Source organism: Excalfactoria chinensis, chromosome 16, assembly GCF_039878825.1.
Source record: "Excalfactoria chinensis isolate bCotChi1 chromosome 16, bCotChi1.hap2, whole genome shotgun sequence".
Classification (NCBI taxonomy): domain Eukaryota; kingdom Metazoa; phylum Chordata; class Aves; order Galliformes; family Phasianidae; genus Excalfactoria; species Excalfactoria chinensis.
This window is the reverse complement of record NC_092840.1, coordinates 5,788,659-5,804,450: the sequence shown is the minus strand read 5'-3', so window position 1 is coordinate 5,804,450 and position 15,792 is coordinate 5,788,659. Positions and strand designations below refer to the sequence as shown.

At 48.9% G+C, this 15,792-nt stretch overlaps 2 protein-coding genes across 2 annotated transcripts; one reads left to right on the top strand and one right to left on the bottom strand.

Moving 5' to 3' along the window:
- Nucleotides 1–260: 260 nt before the first annotated feature.
- On the bottom strand, nt 261–10,434 carry ALKBH2 (alkB homolog 2, alpha-ketoglutarate dependent dioxygenase). The gene is made up of 5 exons (XM_072351256.1): nt 10,123–10,434; nt 3,841–4,039; nt 3,265–3,707; nt 2,527–2,633; nt 261–396 (listed from the first exon to the last, which is right to left on the bottom strand). Exons 1-3 carry the CDS (start codon nt 10,337–10,339, stop codon nt 3,365–3,367), a joined length of 759 nt encoding a protein of 252 aa, XP_072207357.1. The 5' UTR covers nt 10,340–10,434; the 3' UTR covers nt 261–396; nt 2,527–2,633; nt 3,265–3,364.
- A 113-nt stretch (nt 10,435–10,547) lies between these two features.
- On the top strand, nt 10,548–14,599 carry UNG (uracil DNA glycosylase). The gene is made up of 7 exons (XM_072351103.1): nt 10,548–10,705; nt 11,248–11,448; nt 11,535–11,630; nt 11,833–11,930; nt 12,724–12,812; nt 12,931–13,109; nt 13,562–14,599. Exons 1-7 carry the CDS (start codon nt 10,616–10,618, stop codon nt 13,700–13,702), a joined length of 894 nt encoding a protein of 297 aa, XP_072207204.1. The 5' UTR covers nt 10,548–10,615; the 3' UTR covers nt 13,703–14,599.
- The last annotated feature ends 1,193 nt before the right edge of the window (nt 14,600–15,792 follow it).

Here is a 15,792-nt window from a genome sequence, read left to right as displayed (position 1 = left end):
CTGCAGACGTTTCTGAACAAGGGAGCCCCCGAAGCAGTTGTTGGGAAGCTACTGTTATCAAAGGCAATGATTTAAGAAACAAAGTGCCTTGAGTTTATTTGAATCGATTACCATTGTCTGAGTCCACTGCATGCCAGCTGTGTTCTGATAGGTGTTCAAGATGATGGGATGAACAGAACGGCAGCAGATTTCTCCTGCTATTCCAGCCAGTGAAGAAAACAAGGCCTCCTTACTTAACATCCATGACCCAAACAATTTCCTTCCCTCTCCACTGTTTTCCTAAGAGTTCAGTTCTTTATATACCATGGAAGTACCGGTTCAGACAGCAGTTTCCTTTTTCCAGGTCTTTTATCAGTTTAGAGCTGATACCCCGACTTGCTGCTCCATATCTTTGCACTACAAGTGAAATGAAGACAGAAGTGTTTGCTAGCTGTCAATATCGTAATTTTCTTGGTCACTCTGAAACTGCTGAATACTAATGCTTGTAGTATGGACTACAGCTTTTAATACCGTTAACTTCAAGGCTACTGTGATTGGTGTTCTAGATGTGCCCTTCCTATTTTAATGCTAAAAACTGTCATTTGTCTTCAGCCCTTTTTGGATCTATGTTGTCAGGCTTGCAGCTGAGCATTAGAGCTTATACTGGTTGTGACTGGGAGCTGAGATAAACAGCAACCCAAGAGTCCTTGTAAAATTAGAGCATAGAGAATTGAATCTGGACAGGTGGGCACTTGTTTGGTAAGGCAGTCTGGAAATTCTGGTGTCAGTGCATTAGACATGCAGATTTCCATACAAATAGAAACTGTACTTTGCTGCTCTAGATTGTTTAACGTGTTCCATATAAGATCTCAAAGCACGGATGGAGAAGAGAAGCTACTTTTGACTGCTTTAAAATGATCAGGAATAAAATATGTAGACTGTTTTTTAGCTCTTTTCTATAATTGTAACTGGGAGGGGAAAAAAAAAAAACCTCAGACTGGATTTTTTGGTGTAAAACAGCAACTAAGTTTTCAAATCATAACTATCTTCATAGTTTTTTTTTAGGTAACTTTGTACCTCATATATTCATATCACCGCCTGAAGCTCCCAGGCGTTCAGAGATCCTTAATGAAGTCTCAGAACCAGCTGAAATAATAATAGATGTATATGAGAATGTTTACTACACTCACATTGTTTCAAAGTAATGATACATAAAACACTCTTTATAAATCAATAGAGATAGCAATTAGTGAGAAGCCTCCCTGTCTAGGCTAGGCTATTGGTAGCATGGTTTTAACTTTTCTATGTTAATGATTAAAAATAAAGAGGGGGGGGGAAAAATGGTTGCAAAATGCCAGCAATGTCCTGGCCATTGAGGTGAAATCTAACAGACTTGCAGAAGCTGAGAGGAGAGGAAAACCCCCCCATTTTGAGCAGCATGGGAGTGCAGGAGCTCCATAAAGCACCTCATTCCAGCAGGGCTATAGTTTGCACCTGAAAGCTTCCAAACATTTCCGCTACCCAACAGTGTATACTCTGCAAAGCCTGTTCTCAGTTAGGGGCTGTTAAAAGGTTTTGTGAAGTTCATCTTCAGGTCATTTTGTGTAGGAAGCAGCAATGCTGGAGGTGAGTCAGAACACGCACACACAACTGGCTAACAGTCTTAAACTCATTAGCTTCTAACAGTGACATAAAGCCCCAAAACATTGCTAACTTGCATGTTCAGTACTTTGCATAGAGCTGCTTTCTGTCGGGTCAGTTTGATTAGCGTGACATTGATAACCTGCTCACGTTCACTCTGAAACCTTCCTGAAAGGCTGCACAGGTGAGGGCTGAACAGGCAGCATTTGTTGTAGCTTTTGCTGCTGGGAAGGAGCAGGCAGCCTTGGTTTAGCCCTCAGTGTGAGGAAGGAAGCAAGTGACAGAACCTCAGGCCCAGTCCTGTGCTAGATACTCAGTCTACTGTGAGCTCAAAGCCTTTGCAGATGTTTGCCATCTTCACCTTTTGAAGTCACTGGGCTTCATCCAATATCGTTCCTTGTTACAAGCTTTCATGATAGAAAAGGTGTTAATAAAATGCAGGAGGTTACAAAACATCAGATTAGACCTCTGGGATGACATCTCTGTGTCTGGATAATTCTTGTTTTATTTTGTGTGTTATTTAAAGAAGTGTGATGTTAAGAGTCACAGCACTGCACTGCTGTCTGAAGTTGCATTTTCACTTCAGGGTATTTTTGTAACTGTACAGTAACAATAAAAGAACAAGCTTAATAGAAAAAGGAACTGTCCATATGTGCTGATTTCTTCAAGACCGACCTATCAGATATATACGCAGCATATCTGATAAAAGCAGCACTTCACCTTCCCTGGGTGCATTCCTGCAGGAGCTCTTCACAATAAATACAGAAGAATTTCCAATACCAATTTTTCTAAGCTGCTGTTAATTCCACAGCCCCAGGAGGCTGAAGGCTACAGCCCATCACTCACCCACACGCTCCTAAGCACACTTACACACGGATCAGCTCATGTTGTTTGCTCAGTACTTACCATTGCTTGATTCCTTAAGACCCGGTGGAGACTTTGGACACTCTTTCCCCATTCCAGTAGGGTGCAGCACAGATGGGAATGGCTTTCAGGCAGTCAGAATGGATCCCCTAGGGATAATTGTTTAGAAAAGATACTCTCAGAAGTGATAGCTTTTCACACTGTTGTCCATAGAAAACATCTTCCCCCAAAAGTCACCTTATGCTCCCTGGTTTCTGTACATAGGACCAAGTGAAGAAGAGGCACCTCAGATGTCTTTCTGTCCCACCACACTGCTGCCCAAAAGAACCCATGCAAGCAGAGGAGGTAAAGCAGCAGAGGAATAGATGCAGACAAATCATAGTGACTGCAAAACATACCGCACTCACTGCATCGATATCTTAGCAATCATCTTTTCATGTCAGTCTCATTTGTTTTATTTAATAAAACCAAGCAAGCTCATTGACAGAGCAGCCAAGAAAGCGTCACCCATTGAATACCACCAGCTTACAGGCTCACTCTAAATGATTACACCTCACGCTTTAATGGTCTTTATGAACTATTTCACTGCTTCAAGGATGTAAAATATTTTGGACTTTCTGAAAAAGTGGCTAAATTTAAGATTATGTGAGAAGAAATTTCATCCTGACCAAAACAGGAGCATTACTCATTAATAACCGGTGTATCAGCAGGACTACAGCAACTGTTTACTGAAAGTATTCCTGGCATTTAAAGTAGTTGCAGAATTTATTAGCAAGTTACCAAGCACGCTATCTCCTGGTTTAATGCCTTGGATCATCAAACACAGCCTGATTGAGATATGGACAGCTATATCAAGGAGGAAAACTTCACCATTCGGGGTCTATGGACCAGGTGATTGATTGCTGACTATCTCACTTTTTTTGTCAACAGGCATCATTTTCCGAAATGTCAGGTTAATTCTTGGAGCAAGCACTCTCCTGCGGATGGGCAGGCTGTGGTACCAGTACACGTTAGTGGGGTACTTCATCATCAGCAGGCTGCCATGCTCTAGCTGCAGTCTGATGGGCTTAATGTGCCGTGTTGCATTCTTCCCTCTGGAATCGCAGTGCCTGAAAACAAAGTCTCTGCAGGCTCCAAAGGTCACTGATGCAATAGGGCTGCGTGGGACCAGCTCCTTCTCATCATCTCGATGTTCACCTATGTGGTCCTCGCCGTCTTTATATCTGTAAACAGAATAATTAGGTCACCTGTCAGTCCAGCAAAATGAATGTCCAACCACTCCTTGGTGATCTGTCAATACACCAAGCAACTTTCCATAGGAACGAGCTGCTGGATGTGATTGGAAATCAGACACACCTGTTAATAACAACAAAATTAAAAGTATGTCCCGTCTCCAAAATGAGGCGATCTCTGATGTGGTTGAGAACTGGGATCCACGGCTTAGGTGAAAAGGTGACACCTGAGTAAGTGTACGTTAACTCGGGGTCTCCGTAGGTCACCTGCTTCCTGGGGATACGATGCCACTTGCCAAACACGTGCAACTTCGTCTGTTCACCTGTTGAAACAACACGGATCAAAACGAACCCACCTGGCGGTGCTGCCCTGAGCTGTGGGTGCCCCATCCCTGGAGGTGCCCGATGCCATGGATGGGCCCTGGGCATCCTGAGCTGGGGGGCAGCAGCACACGGCAGGGGGGGCTTTGGGGTCCCTTCCAACCCGATCACGCTGACTCTACAGGCTCAGCCCCTCCCGCTCGGCTGCTTTACCTTTGAAGTACTTGTATGGGAGATTGGTAATCACAGCCTGAACCTCTGATTAATCAGCTGAGGCAAGTATGGGGTCAGCTGTGGGAGCACAGGTGAGAGTGATGTAGCTGTGCTCCCGGAAGGGGTGGAGCTTGACTCCATCCCCTCTGAAGACCTCATTTAAGGGCTGACTCCCACTGGAGCAGTATCTCTTGGAGATCGCTCACCAGGGAGGACTGCCTCAGCTGCTTCAGTCAAGGCACCACCGTTGGTGAGTTTTCCCTTTACTCATTCACTTATATACCTTCTGTACATTTTGTTTCCATCTGTACATTTAAAACCAATACATTTGGCGAGCCAGGCAGGAGCCTGCGAATATCGGAAAAAAAAAAATGTCTTTCCTGTGGAATGTGTTTAGCTGGTTCAAGGGGGAGAAGATCACCCCCTTAGGGAAAATCCTCCCTGGACAAATACCAGGGTTTGAGGCGTCCCCATATTTTCAATTAGCGACGATTATCGAACAATGGGGGCCCTTACGGGTAACGGGCAATATGTCCCCTTACCATCTAACTGAATACTTTCAGGGGTTGCAAAAAGATATTTTGACAACCAAAGAAAGGCAAATGGCTGCATCCATGGCTGCTTGGCCTTTATTGAATGCTTTAAATCAGGCAGAGGTTAAATCAGATAAGATTGAACATGAAAATCAATTATTAAAAGCCCGCATTGAAAAATTGGAGGGCGAAATTAATCTATTAACGGGGAAAAATTCATCATTTTTTTCAAACACCCCCCAAATTAGATATATTACAATGGATGATAGTAAGGATCCTGAAACATCGGATCAAACTAAGGTCACTAAATCTGACCTAGAAGAGCCACTTAAGACGGACTTATTAGAAGTCCGTCCTATGGTAACCCAAAAAACAAAAAAAGTCCAGGAGCGACCAGCAGGGGTGCCTCCTGATCAATGGACCCCTGCTGACTCCTATTTACACGTAACAGCACGTCCATATACACCCACCGAACTTATGGATCTAGTACAGCGCTTCAGGCAAAGACCAAGGGAAAGTGTCCCAGCCTGGCTGTTACGATTATGGGACTCGGGAGCAGAAAGTGTAATAGTTAGCGGCTCCGAGGTATCTAAACTAGCAACTATAACAGTCCATCCTGCCCTGAGGCAGAGATTGTACTCAGGGTCCCAGTTCCCTGAAGAGAATCATTCGATCGTAGATTGGATAATGGCTGCCTGCCGTATGGTATGGTCAAATAAAACAGACATGCCAATACATACAGGAATGTGGTCTTCTATGGAAGACCTACAAAATTATATCCGGGAACTAGGCATGCGAGAGGCTGTCTATGAAGATGTATCTGTTAGTCCGGACATGGTGAAGTTTTCCGCGGGAATGAGGGACCTAATCTTACAACAGGCTCCCTCACATATGTATGGAACATTGGTTTCTATATTGAATCCTCTAGTGGCCGCAGAGGCAGCAGTCCAGCATGCTGCCCAATTGGTAGCGGACCTGGGGGAAACGGAGCGCCTAAGAACCAAGCGCAATATTAGAGTAATTGAAGATTCTGAAGTTTTTCCAATAGCCCGAGCCAGGAGATCGGCTCCACGAACCCCTCGGACGGGACCCATTAGGGTGTCCCGAAAACAAATGTTTAATGATCTACTCCGAGCAGGTGTTCAATTTGCCAAAATTGATGGGCAGCCCAATCACGTTCTGCTTCAGTTGTGGAAACAGCTGAAGGATGAACAAAAATTTCAAAACCGCCCCAAAAGACCGGGGATAAGGCTTATAGAACGACGACCAACAACAGTTTGGAATCTAGAAGACTTTATCGTGCCAAATAGGAAAAAGAGGCCACCTCAGGTGCCTCGGGTCACAGTACCAGAGGCATCAGAGGTAAAAGACTTGAATCTGGCCCAGTTTATGGCGTGATGAGGGACGTCAGTCACCCTAGGGCCTCTAGACGGGACCGGAGGCCCTATGTGGAATTGACAATATATTGGTCCCGAGAAAATGTGCAGAAGGTTATGGCCCTCGTTGATACGGGGGCGGAAACATCTATAATTTACGGAGACCCAACAAAATTCAGAGGGAACAAAGTAATGATTGGAGGTTTTGGGGGACAGACCGTTCCAGTCACCCAAACTTGGGTAAAATTGGGGGTCGGGCGCCTCCCACCACGGGAGTACAAGGTATCTATTGCTCCAATTCCGGAGTACATATTGGGAATTGATATCTTGTGGGGTCTGGCTCTCCACACAACAGTGGGAGAGTTCCGGTTGCGGCAGAGATGCATTAGTATCCGGGCAATTCAGACAATATTGAGAGGCCATGCAAAACATGAGCCTATTTGTCTGCCCAAGCCACATCGGATTACTAATGTAAAACAGTACAGACTCCCAGGTGGGCAGGATGAAATAACAAAAACAGTGCAGGAATTAGAAAGAGTGGGTATTATAAGGCCTGCACATAGCCCGTACAACTCCCCAATATGGCCAGTGCGAAAATCGGATGGAACATGGAGGATGACAGTGGATTACAGGGAATTAAACAAGGTCACGCCGCCCGTTCATGCAGCCGTACCCAATATTGCCTCCCTAATGGACACACTAAGTAGAGAAATTAAAACGTATCACTGTGTCCTAGACTTAGCGAATGCATTCTTCAGTATTCCGATTAGTGAAGAATCACAAGACCAGTTTGCATTCACATGGGAAGGCAGGCAGTGGACTTTTCAGGTTCTGCCGCAAGGGTACGTGCATTCACCTACTTTTTGTCATAATTTGGTGGCGCGTGATCTGGCTAAGTGGCAGAAGCCACATAATGTAAATTTATATCATTATATTGATGACCTCCTGTTAACATCCGATTCATTAGAGGCGGTGAGACAAGCAGCAGATTTATTGATAGCTTATCTGCAAAAGAGAGGGTGGGCTATAAACCCACAGAAGGTGCAAGGTCCGGGGCTATCTGTAAAATTCCTGGGAGTAATTTGGTCCGGGAAAACCAAAGTACTACCCAGTGCAGTAGTGGATAAAGTCCAAGCGTTCCCAGTCCCTACAACATCAAAACAGCTACAAGAGTTCTTAGGTATATTAGGGTATTGGCGCTCCTTTATACCTCACTTAGCTCAGTTGTTGAGGCCATTGTATAAGCTTACCAAGAAGGGTCAATCGTGGAACTGGGGGAAGGTAGAACAAGATGCTTTTCAACAGGCAAAGCTGGCAGTTAAACAAGCCCAGGCATTGGGTATATTTGATCCGACCCTCCCAGCTGAACTAGACGTTCATGTTACCCAGGATGGTTTTGGCTGGGGCCTGTGGCAACGCCAGAGTTCTGTTCGAACCCCCATTGGATTCTGGTCTCAGGTTTGGCACGGAGCAGAAGAAAGATACAGCATGATTGAAAAACAGTTATTGGCTGCCTATTCAGCGTTACAAGCGGTAGAGCCAATAACGCAAACAGCAGAGGTTATAGTTAAAACTACATTACCGATCCAGGGGTGGGTAAGAGATTTAACTCACCTTCCTAAGACAGGGGTGGCCCAAGCACAGACGGTAGCACGATGGGTCGCCTATCTAAGTCAAAGAAGCAGCTTGTCTTCGTCTCCACTCAAGGAGGAATTACAGAAGATCTTAGGCCCAGTGACATATCGCAGTGATACGCCGAAAGAACCAATGGTCGCTCCACCAGAGAAGAGCCCTGTTCAGGAAGGAAGATATCCTATTCCTGAAGATGCCTGGTATACGGATGGGTCCAGCAGAGGCAACCCGAGCAAGTGGCGAGCTATAGCATACCATCCCTCTACTGAGACAATCTGGTTTGATGAGGGGGATGGTCAGAGCAGCCAATGGGCAGAATTACGAGCCGTGTGGATGGTTATAACTAAAGAACCTGGTGATGGCATCCTGAACATCTGTACGGATAGCTGGGCCGTGTACCGGGGGCTTACTCTGTGGATTACGCAGTGGGCTACCCAGGAATGGACTATCCACGCCCGACCGATCTGGGGGAAAGACATGTGGGTAGACATTTGGAATACAGTCAAACACAGGACGGTATGTGTCTACCATGTCTCTGGTCATCAACCCCTGCAGTCACCAGGAAACGATGAAGCGGACACACTGGCCCGAGTTCGATGGATTGGGAATTCACAATCCGAAAATATTGCCCGATGGTTACATCAGAAGCTACGGCATGCGGGACAAAAGATAATGTGGGCAGCTGCTAAAGCATGGGGGCTGCCTGTACAGCTATCTGATATCGTCCAAGCATGTCAGGACTGTGACGCTTGCTCGAAGATGAGACCAAGACCGTTGCCTGAAACAACATCCCACATTGCTAGAGGATATAGTCCTCTTCAGAGATGGCAGGTTGATTACATTGGGCCCCTCCCTCGGTCTGAGGGGGCGAGATATGCCCTGACCTGCGTTGATACTGTAAGTGGACTGCTGCAAGCCTATCCCGTACCAAAGGCAAATCAAGCATATACAATTAAGGCACTCACTAAACTGATGTCTGCATATGGGACACCTCAAGTCATCGAGAGCGACCAAGGGACTCACTTTACTGGAGCGATGATACAGCGCTGGGCAGAAGAGAACAACATTGAATGGCGATTCCATCTGCCATATAATCCAACAGGGGCAGGCCTTATTGAACGCTACAATGGTATTCTTAAGGCTGCCCTGAAGACAGACTCCCAGTCCCTGCAGGGGTGGACAAAAAGATTATACGAAACCCTGCGGGACTTGAACGAAAGACCTCGGGATGGCAGACCCAGTGCTCTGAAAATGTTACACACTATATGGGCCTCCCCTCTTAGGATTCAAATTACAGGTGCTGATAATGAGGTAAAACCGCAGGTTGGTAATGACAATAATCTTCTGCTCCCTGCCCCTGAGAATCTAAAACCAGGAATCCATAAGATAAATTGGCCCTGGAAGGTGCAAGTAGGACCCAAGTGGTGTGGCCTACTTGCACCTTGGGGGAGACTATTGGAGGTGGGAGGTTCAGTTACCCCCTCGGTGATAGGTACATGGCCTACTGACATCGTGGTCAATACTCCGGTCTTTATTGCTAAAGGGACACCCATCATGTCCCTATGGCAGATCAGGACTCCTCCTCTGGTGCCAGATATAGTTATACAGCCACAGATATCTGGCCAGAGGGTATGGTATCGGAGGCCGGGACATAATCCGGTGCGAGCAGAAGTATTGACCCAAGACAAGAATACGGCCTGTATCTTGCCCTGGAGGGCAGACCTTCCTCTCCTGGTACCCTTGAAACATCTGTATTACTCTCCCTAAGATTCTAAGCCTCTAGGACCATCAGAGAACAATTTGTGTGGACTGATGAAACGCAAATGGACCTGCACCTCGAGATGGCTTGTCTCCAGTAACATCTATCAAGCACTGGCCCACGGAAGATCGTGAATACCCATCCAATCATCATTTGAATAACATCAGCATTCGGTGCGACGGGAAATTGTATCAGCGTCGCGTTGGGTCTCTGTGATAAGGGAAAACTCACCTAATCATTGGTTCACGCTGTGAAGGGGTGGAGTGTATGGGAGATTGGTAATCACAGCCTGAACCTCTGATTAATCAGCTGAGGCAAGTATGGGGTCAGCTGTGGGAGCACAGGTGAGAGTGATGTAGCTGTGCTCCCGGAAGGGGTGGAGCTTGACTCCATCCCCTCTGAAGACCTCATTTAAGGGCTGACTCCCACTGGAGCAGTATCTCTTGGAGATCGCTCACCAGGGAGGACTGCCTCAGCTGCTTCAGTCAAGGCACCACCGTTGGTGAGTTTTCCCTTTACTCATTCACTTATATACCTTCTGTACATTTTGTTTCCATCTGTACATTTAAAACCAATACAGTACTCCACCTCCTTTTCCAGTTGCTGGAAGATCGCGTCAGCTTCGGCCCGGCCGAAGAGGAGGCGGTACTCGAGGCTCAGGCCCTGAGCGCGGATCTCCTGAGCGGGCATTGAGGGATGGCGCAGGCCGCCCGCCGCCTCCTCCAACCGGGGCTTCTTGCCATCACCCCCCGGTTCCTCAGCAGCACGTTTAACCACGAATCGATCCATAGGCAGAAGGAATAAGACGTGGAACCGCCGGCCGTGCGGGGCGGGCACCGGGCCCTGAAGAACCGCCCTCCCTGAGGGAGCGCCCAGAGGCGGGAAGTCCGCACCCGAAGCAGTGCGCATGCGCTTTGCCTAAGCCCCGCCCCCTTGCCATTCCCAGCCCCGCCCCCGACGCTTGCGCGAGCTTTTGGCGCCAAATCGTAGCCCCGCCCCCTCGCCCACCGTTTTCGCGCCAGTCCCGCCGCTGCTGCTGCCATCCCCTCCGGCCGCGCTGCAGCCATGATCGGGCAGAAGACGCTGCATTGCTTCTTCAGCACCGCGACCCCGAGGAAACGCAGCCGCTCCCCAGAGCCTGGCGGTGGTAGCGAGGTAACAGCGTGGTGCGGGCTATAGGGGTAAAGGAGCACTCAGGACGCTGGAGGTGGTTGAGGGCTGCGCTGGGAGCTGGTGAGGAGGGGGTCGCCGAGAGCTGGTGGCTGCTGAAGGGTCGCGGTGCTGGTGCGGGGTGTGCGGTATTGGGGGCCGTTGGGAGCTGCTTCCAAAAACCCCGCGGTTCTGCACGCCTGAATGAGCAACCAATAACATCCAATGGGCGCTACGGGCTTGTTTTACGACACAGTTGCTAGGTAGATTAACGCCTCACTCTCGTGGAGAGCCAATAGGAATAAGCGGGGTTTTTCACGCTGGCCAATGGGAGAGCGCGGGGTCGGAGCCGCGTTTGTGGGCGGGCCCTCTCAGTGCGTGGTGACCAATCAGGACGCGCCTGTCGCTGTTTTGCCGCGAAAAAGCCGCGTGCGTTGTGGGGAGGGGCGGGTTGTAGCATGGCGGTCTTACGGCCGCTGTTCGTCAAGCGGTTAGGCCGCGCCTATCTGCGCCCGTTCAACAGCTGTCTGTTCGCTCGCGGTTTGCAGGACGATGCCGCCAAGAGGCCGAAAACCTCAGATCTTGAAGCGGGTAGGGCTTCAGCGCTGAGCCCCGAGCAGCTGGAGCGGATGCGCAGGAATAAAGAGGCGGCACGGCAGCGGCTGAACGAGCGCAGCGTTCCTCCGGGCTTTGGGGAGAGCTGGAGGCGGCAGCTGGCGGCAGAGTTCACCAAGCCCTACTTCGTGGAGGTGAGTATCTGGGGCTGGCCTTGAGCCGTGCTGTTCTAACCCCACGCTGTTCTAACCCCGCGCTGATCCCCCTGCTCTGCCTGCAGCTGATGGCATTCGTGGCCGAGGAGAGGAAGAAGTACACGGTGTACCCGCCTCCAGAGCAGGTCTTCACCTGGACACAGATGTGTGACATCAAGGATGTGAGTAGGCTGTGGTTGGAAGGACCAGAGATCTGTGAGGGTGGGACTTGATTGGGGGTCTTGTACATCTTGGGTCACATCCAGTCAGTTACTGGAGGGCTTTTGTCTGTATTTGTTCTAGTATAGAGCCTATATGCAAGCTTTTTCCCATTTTTGGTTGGAATAGTAATATGATTCAGTACTAACGAAGGTCTGCTTCCAGGTAAAAGTTGTAATTTTGGGACAAGATCCTTATCATGGACCTAATCAAGCTCATGGGCTCTGTTTCAGTGTCCAGAAACCTGTTCCTCCTCCTCCCAGGTATGGCAGTACCCACCTTAGAAAATTCCCTTCGTTAACGAATTATTATTGGATCTGTTACAGCTGTGTGTGAGATCATTGGTGAGATGTTACAGCTGCTGAAACCTGATTTGTGCTTTGCCTAGGAGGAACATCTTAAAGACACAGATTGTTCTCTGTAGGCTGTATTTTCAAGAACGTGCTGCAAATGGGTGTGTTATTTTATATGGTTAGATGTGAATCAGTGCAGCCCTTGCGTAGGGGAAGAGCAGTGAGTGATGCTTTGTGCTCTTATCCTTAAATGAGTATCTTTAAGGGCACAGGTCCGTCTTGTGCTGATTGTAATGAGTTTTTGATACTTGAGTGCTGCTAGAAGTGCTTGTATGATTAGGACTTGCTTGATTAATGAATGGAAAGGCAAAGACATAACTTACCCAGGAGGAATCATAGGAACTTAAATAGAAATTGAAGAATGACTCTCAGATCACAGCAGGGTTTGAGCTGGAAGGGACCCCCAAAGGCCATCAGTTCCCACTGCCTGCAGTGCTCAGGGACACCCACAGCTCCATCAGTGCTCACAGCCCCATCCCCTGACTGTGGGTGTCTGCAGGGATGGGGCACCTCCACCTCTCTGTGCACCCTGTGCAGTGCCTCACTGCCCTCAGTGTGAACAGCTTCTTCCTTATAACCTATTGAAAAGTCTAATTAAAAAAATATAAGATATCTGAGATTGATCAGCTTGTTTGAGTATCTAAATTCCAAATCAGGAGTACAGTTTATAACCTTTTCTTTGTCTTCTCCCCCCCGACCTCAGTTTGGAAAATATTTACAAAGAACTTTCCACTGATATTGAAGACTTCACCCATCCTGGTCATGGTGATCTGACTGGCTGGGCCAAGCAAGGTAAGGCATCCTAGATATCCTGGGTGCCCTAGCAGATACCTCGGGATGAAAATATTCCCATTATCCCTTCTCAGGGGAAGCAGAAGGCTGCTAACGTGTGGCTTTGTTTGTGTGCTAGGTGTGCTCCTGCTCAATGCTGTCCTCACAGTGCGAGCCCACCAGGCCACGTCCCACAAGGAGAGGGGCTGGGAGCAGTTCACGGATGTGGTGGTCTCCTGGCTGAACAAGAACCTGCACGGTGTTGTTTTCATGCTGTGGGGAGCTTATGCACAGAAGAAAGGCAGCTCCATTGACAGGGTATGGGGCTCTGTTAAGGAGTGGACGCTAGAGGGTGCTTTCTTTACAGGGTTGTGTTTTAGTCTCTGCTTGAACTCTGTTGCTGTCGAACTTGATTGCCCTTCTGTTTAGCTTGGTCTTTGCTGGAATTAAGCAACAAAAGTGGAGCAAGAGTAACGTTTTGTTGTCAGGAGAGGCTCCAGCTGATGGCAGAGCTGGTATTTCTAGGAAAGGTCTCGTGAATGAGCGCTGTTAGGATTACAGCAATTGAAAAATGGGCTGGGTGTTATTGCTTCAGTGCAGCCTGCCCAAAGTGGGACAAAAGTCTCTGCCTTTATGGCTGAGTTCTTCAGCCTTCCTTTCTTGCTCTGATGACTGAGGAAGTGCAGAGAGGAAATGGAACGACGTGGAGCAGCCAGCCTTGTCCTTGCATGCACAGAGATCTAACGAGCTGTTTCCTTCACCCTTCACAGAAACGCCACCACGTCCTGCAGACGGTTCACCCTTCCCCTCTCTCAGTGAACAGAGGCTTTTTTGGCTGTCGCCATTTCTCCAAGACCAACGAGCTGCTCAAGAAATCCGGCAAGAAGCCCATCGATTGGAGAGCACTCTGAGCTGCAAGGGTCAGCTCTGGGGCCTGGATGGGTGCAAACAGCCCCATGTTAAAAGGGCTGTCTGGTTTCTGAGAAACTCATGCTGACCTGAGGGTTGTCCTCTGGATGTCGACCAAGGAACAAAAGGCTGAACTCCAAACTCTAAGAGACTTGAGGTTTTTTTTCCAGAGCCAATTGACTTGTCTGCTTTTTGAAGGGATCTCAGCCTGGATTGAGGCAAAACAGTTTCATGTTGATTTGTTTTGGGGTTTTTTGTTATGCTGGGGATGTTTTTTGAGGGCCTTGTTGCAGGTGAAGCTGCTCAGCTGTTGTACATAGCCTGCTTTGCTTCTCCCTTCTCCCCTGCATCCTGCTGTACAAATCTGTTTCTGAGTGGGGGGGAGTGGAACTGGAGCTGCTGGTCCCCATTGGAGCCAAGGCTTATCTAAAAGCAATGCACCATCAGAAGCTTTACCTGGTGTGTCACTGAGGTTTCAGGGTTAACCAGATGAGCTCCATGATACTGAGGGAGGTTCCTGCAGATGTTGCTGTCACTTCCAGCAGAGATACCTGTCCATCAAGCTGCCAAGTGATGGGCTGAAGGGTTCAGAGTATTTATGGTCTTCAATCTTAATCCAGAGATACTTCTGCGTTTGCCTTCATAGGAGGAGAAGGTTATTTGCTCTGGTGGCCAGAAATGTTTGCTCTTCTTGACTGAATGTGAGAGGTCTGGGTGTCCAGCCCTGCTTTGCTTCATTGTTTTCTTTTAACGAAAGTGCCTTGTTCTGAAGTCATTATGTTTTTAAAACCTTGTATTTACTCCAGGAGGTGACACCAGTTTGGGTGAAGCTCCCTTCACACCTGTTTGGGTTTGGTGTGTTGTGTATGGTTTTGTAAATAAAAACCCTTTTTCTTTACCTTCTGCTGTGATCTTCCAGGGCTGGAAACAAGCAGAGGAGCAGCTGATGGCACAGAGATGGCAGCAGCTCCTCCTCAGCCCCCCCCCCCCTTTCCCTCCCCCCATAGCTGTCGTGGCACCTTTGTCCCACAAGGATCGAATGTCCCCGTCTCTGCTTTCTACCCACTCTCCCTCCAGCAGAAGTTTTCCAGCAGTGCTAACGGGGAAATATTTATGCTTGACGTGAACATCACGTGCGGGCTGAGGGAGATCCTAGTGCAGGCTGCGGGCCTGAAACGTGAAACCCAGCAGTGGGCAGGAGCTGCCCCTGGCCTGCAGGCTATAGGGGGGGGGGTCACTGTCCCAACTTGGGGACGAAGAGGGGTCCAGCACGGAGCTGTGGCCCTTTGGGTTCATCTTGGGATACCAGCAGGCTCGGAGATGATGGTGAGTGGGATATTGGTGGTGGTGGTTGGGGGTATCCCTGAGTGGAGGAGTGCTGAGGTTTCAAATGGTGTGTGTGGGGGGGGAGGTTGGGTTGTTGTGGGGGCATGAAAGGGTGTGAGGAGCCCTGCAGCCCTCCTTGAACTAACCTAGCATTAGCATTCATGGTGCTGAGATTCACATTGGGTCACTCAGTAATTACCCCCAGAGGAAGGCAGGGTGACAGTGCCCCCCATCTCCCCCCTCCCACACCTTCCCCCCCCCCCCAATAACTGCTGACAGAACCAAACGTTCCGTTTAACAGCCTTTCCACTTCAGGGCACTGTGGGGCTGCTGGCCCCCTGGGGGTGATGATGGCTGTCCCCCCTTCATCCCCCACCCCCCTCCTCATGGCCAGGTGTCCATTTTAGCCATGAGGTGCTTTCCTATCAGGGAGGTAAAAACTTGAGGTGTTTCACAGACAGAAAAGGGGGGAGGGTGGGTTGGGTGCTGTGAGGAGCATTGGGGGGGGGCACAGGGGCAAAATGGAGGAGAATGGGCTGGGAATACTGAAGGTCATAATGGGCTGGGGGCTGTGAAAGCTGGTGGGCAAGGTGGGCTGGGTGCTGTGGGGAGCACTGGGGGGGGAGCATAGGTTTCCTTGGCTGCAGCGGCTGGTGGGGTGTTGGAGCTCAGAGCTGGGCCAAAAGGAGCCCCTGCTGAGGGCTGAGCTCAGCCTGCGGTGCAGCAGAACTCATGGAGCACCTCCATTTTTCTCCCCAGGGTGGTG

Coding starts and splice junctions, on each gene's coding strand:
- UNG (XM_072351103.1), top strand. CDS start 10,616: ATGATCGGGCAGAAGACGCTGCATTGCTTCTTCAGCACCGCGACCCCG. Junction 11,931..12,723: donor CCTGTTCCTCCTCCTCCCAG/GTATGGCAGTAC, acceptor CCCCGACCTCAG/TTTGGAAAATATTTACAAAG. Junction 12,813..12,930: donor GACTGGCTGGGCCAAGCAAG/GTAAGGCATCCT, acceptor TTTGTGTGCTAG/GTGTGCTCCTGCTCAATGCT.
- ALKBH2 (XM_072351256.1), bottom strand. CDS start 10,339: ATGGATCGATTCGTGGTTAAACGTGCTGCTGAGGAACCGGGGGGTGAT. Junction 4,040..10,122: donor GGAGGTGGAGTACTGTATTG/GTTTTAAATGTA, acceptor TTGTTTCAACAG/GTGAACAGACGAAGTTGCAC. Junction 3,708..3,840: donor AATTTTGTTGTTATTAACAG/GTGTGTCTGATT, acceptor TTCTGTTTACAG/ATATAAAGACGGCGAGGACC.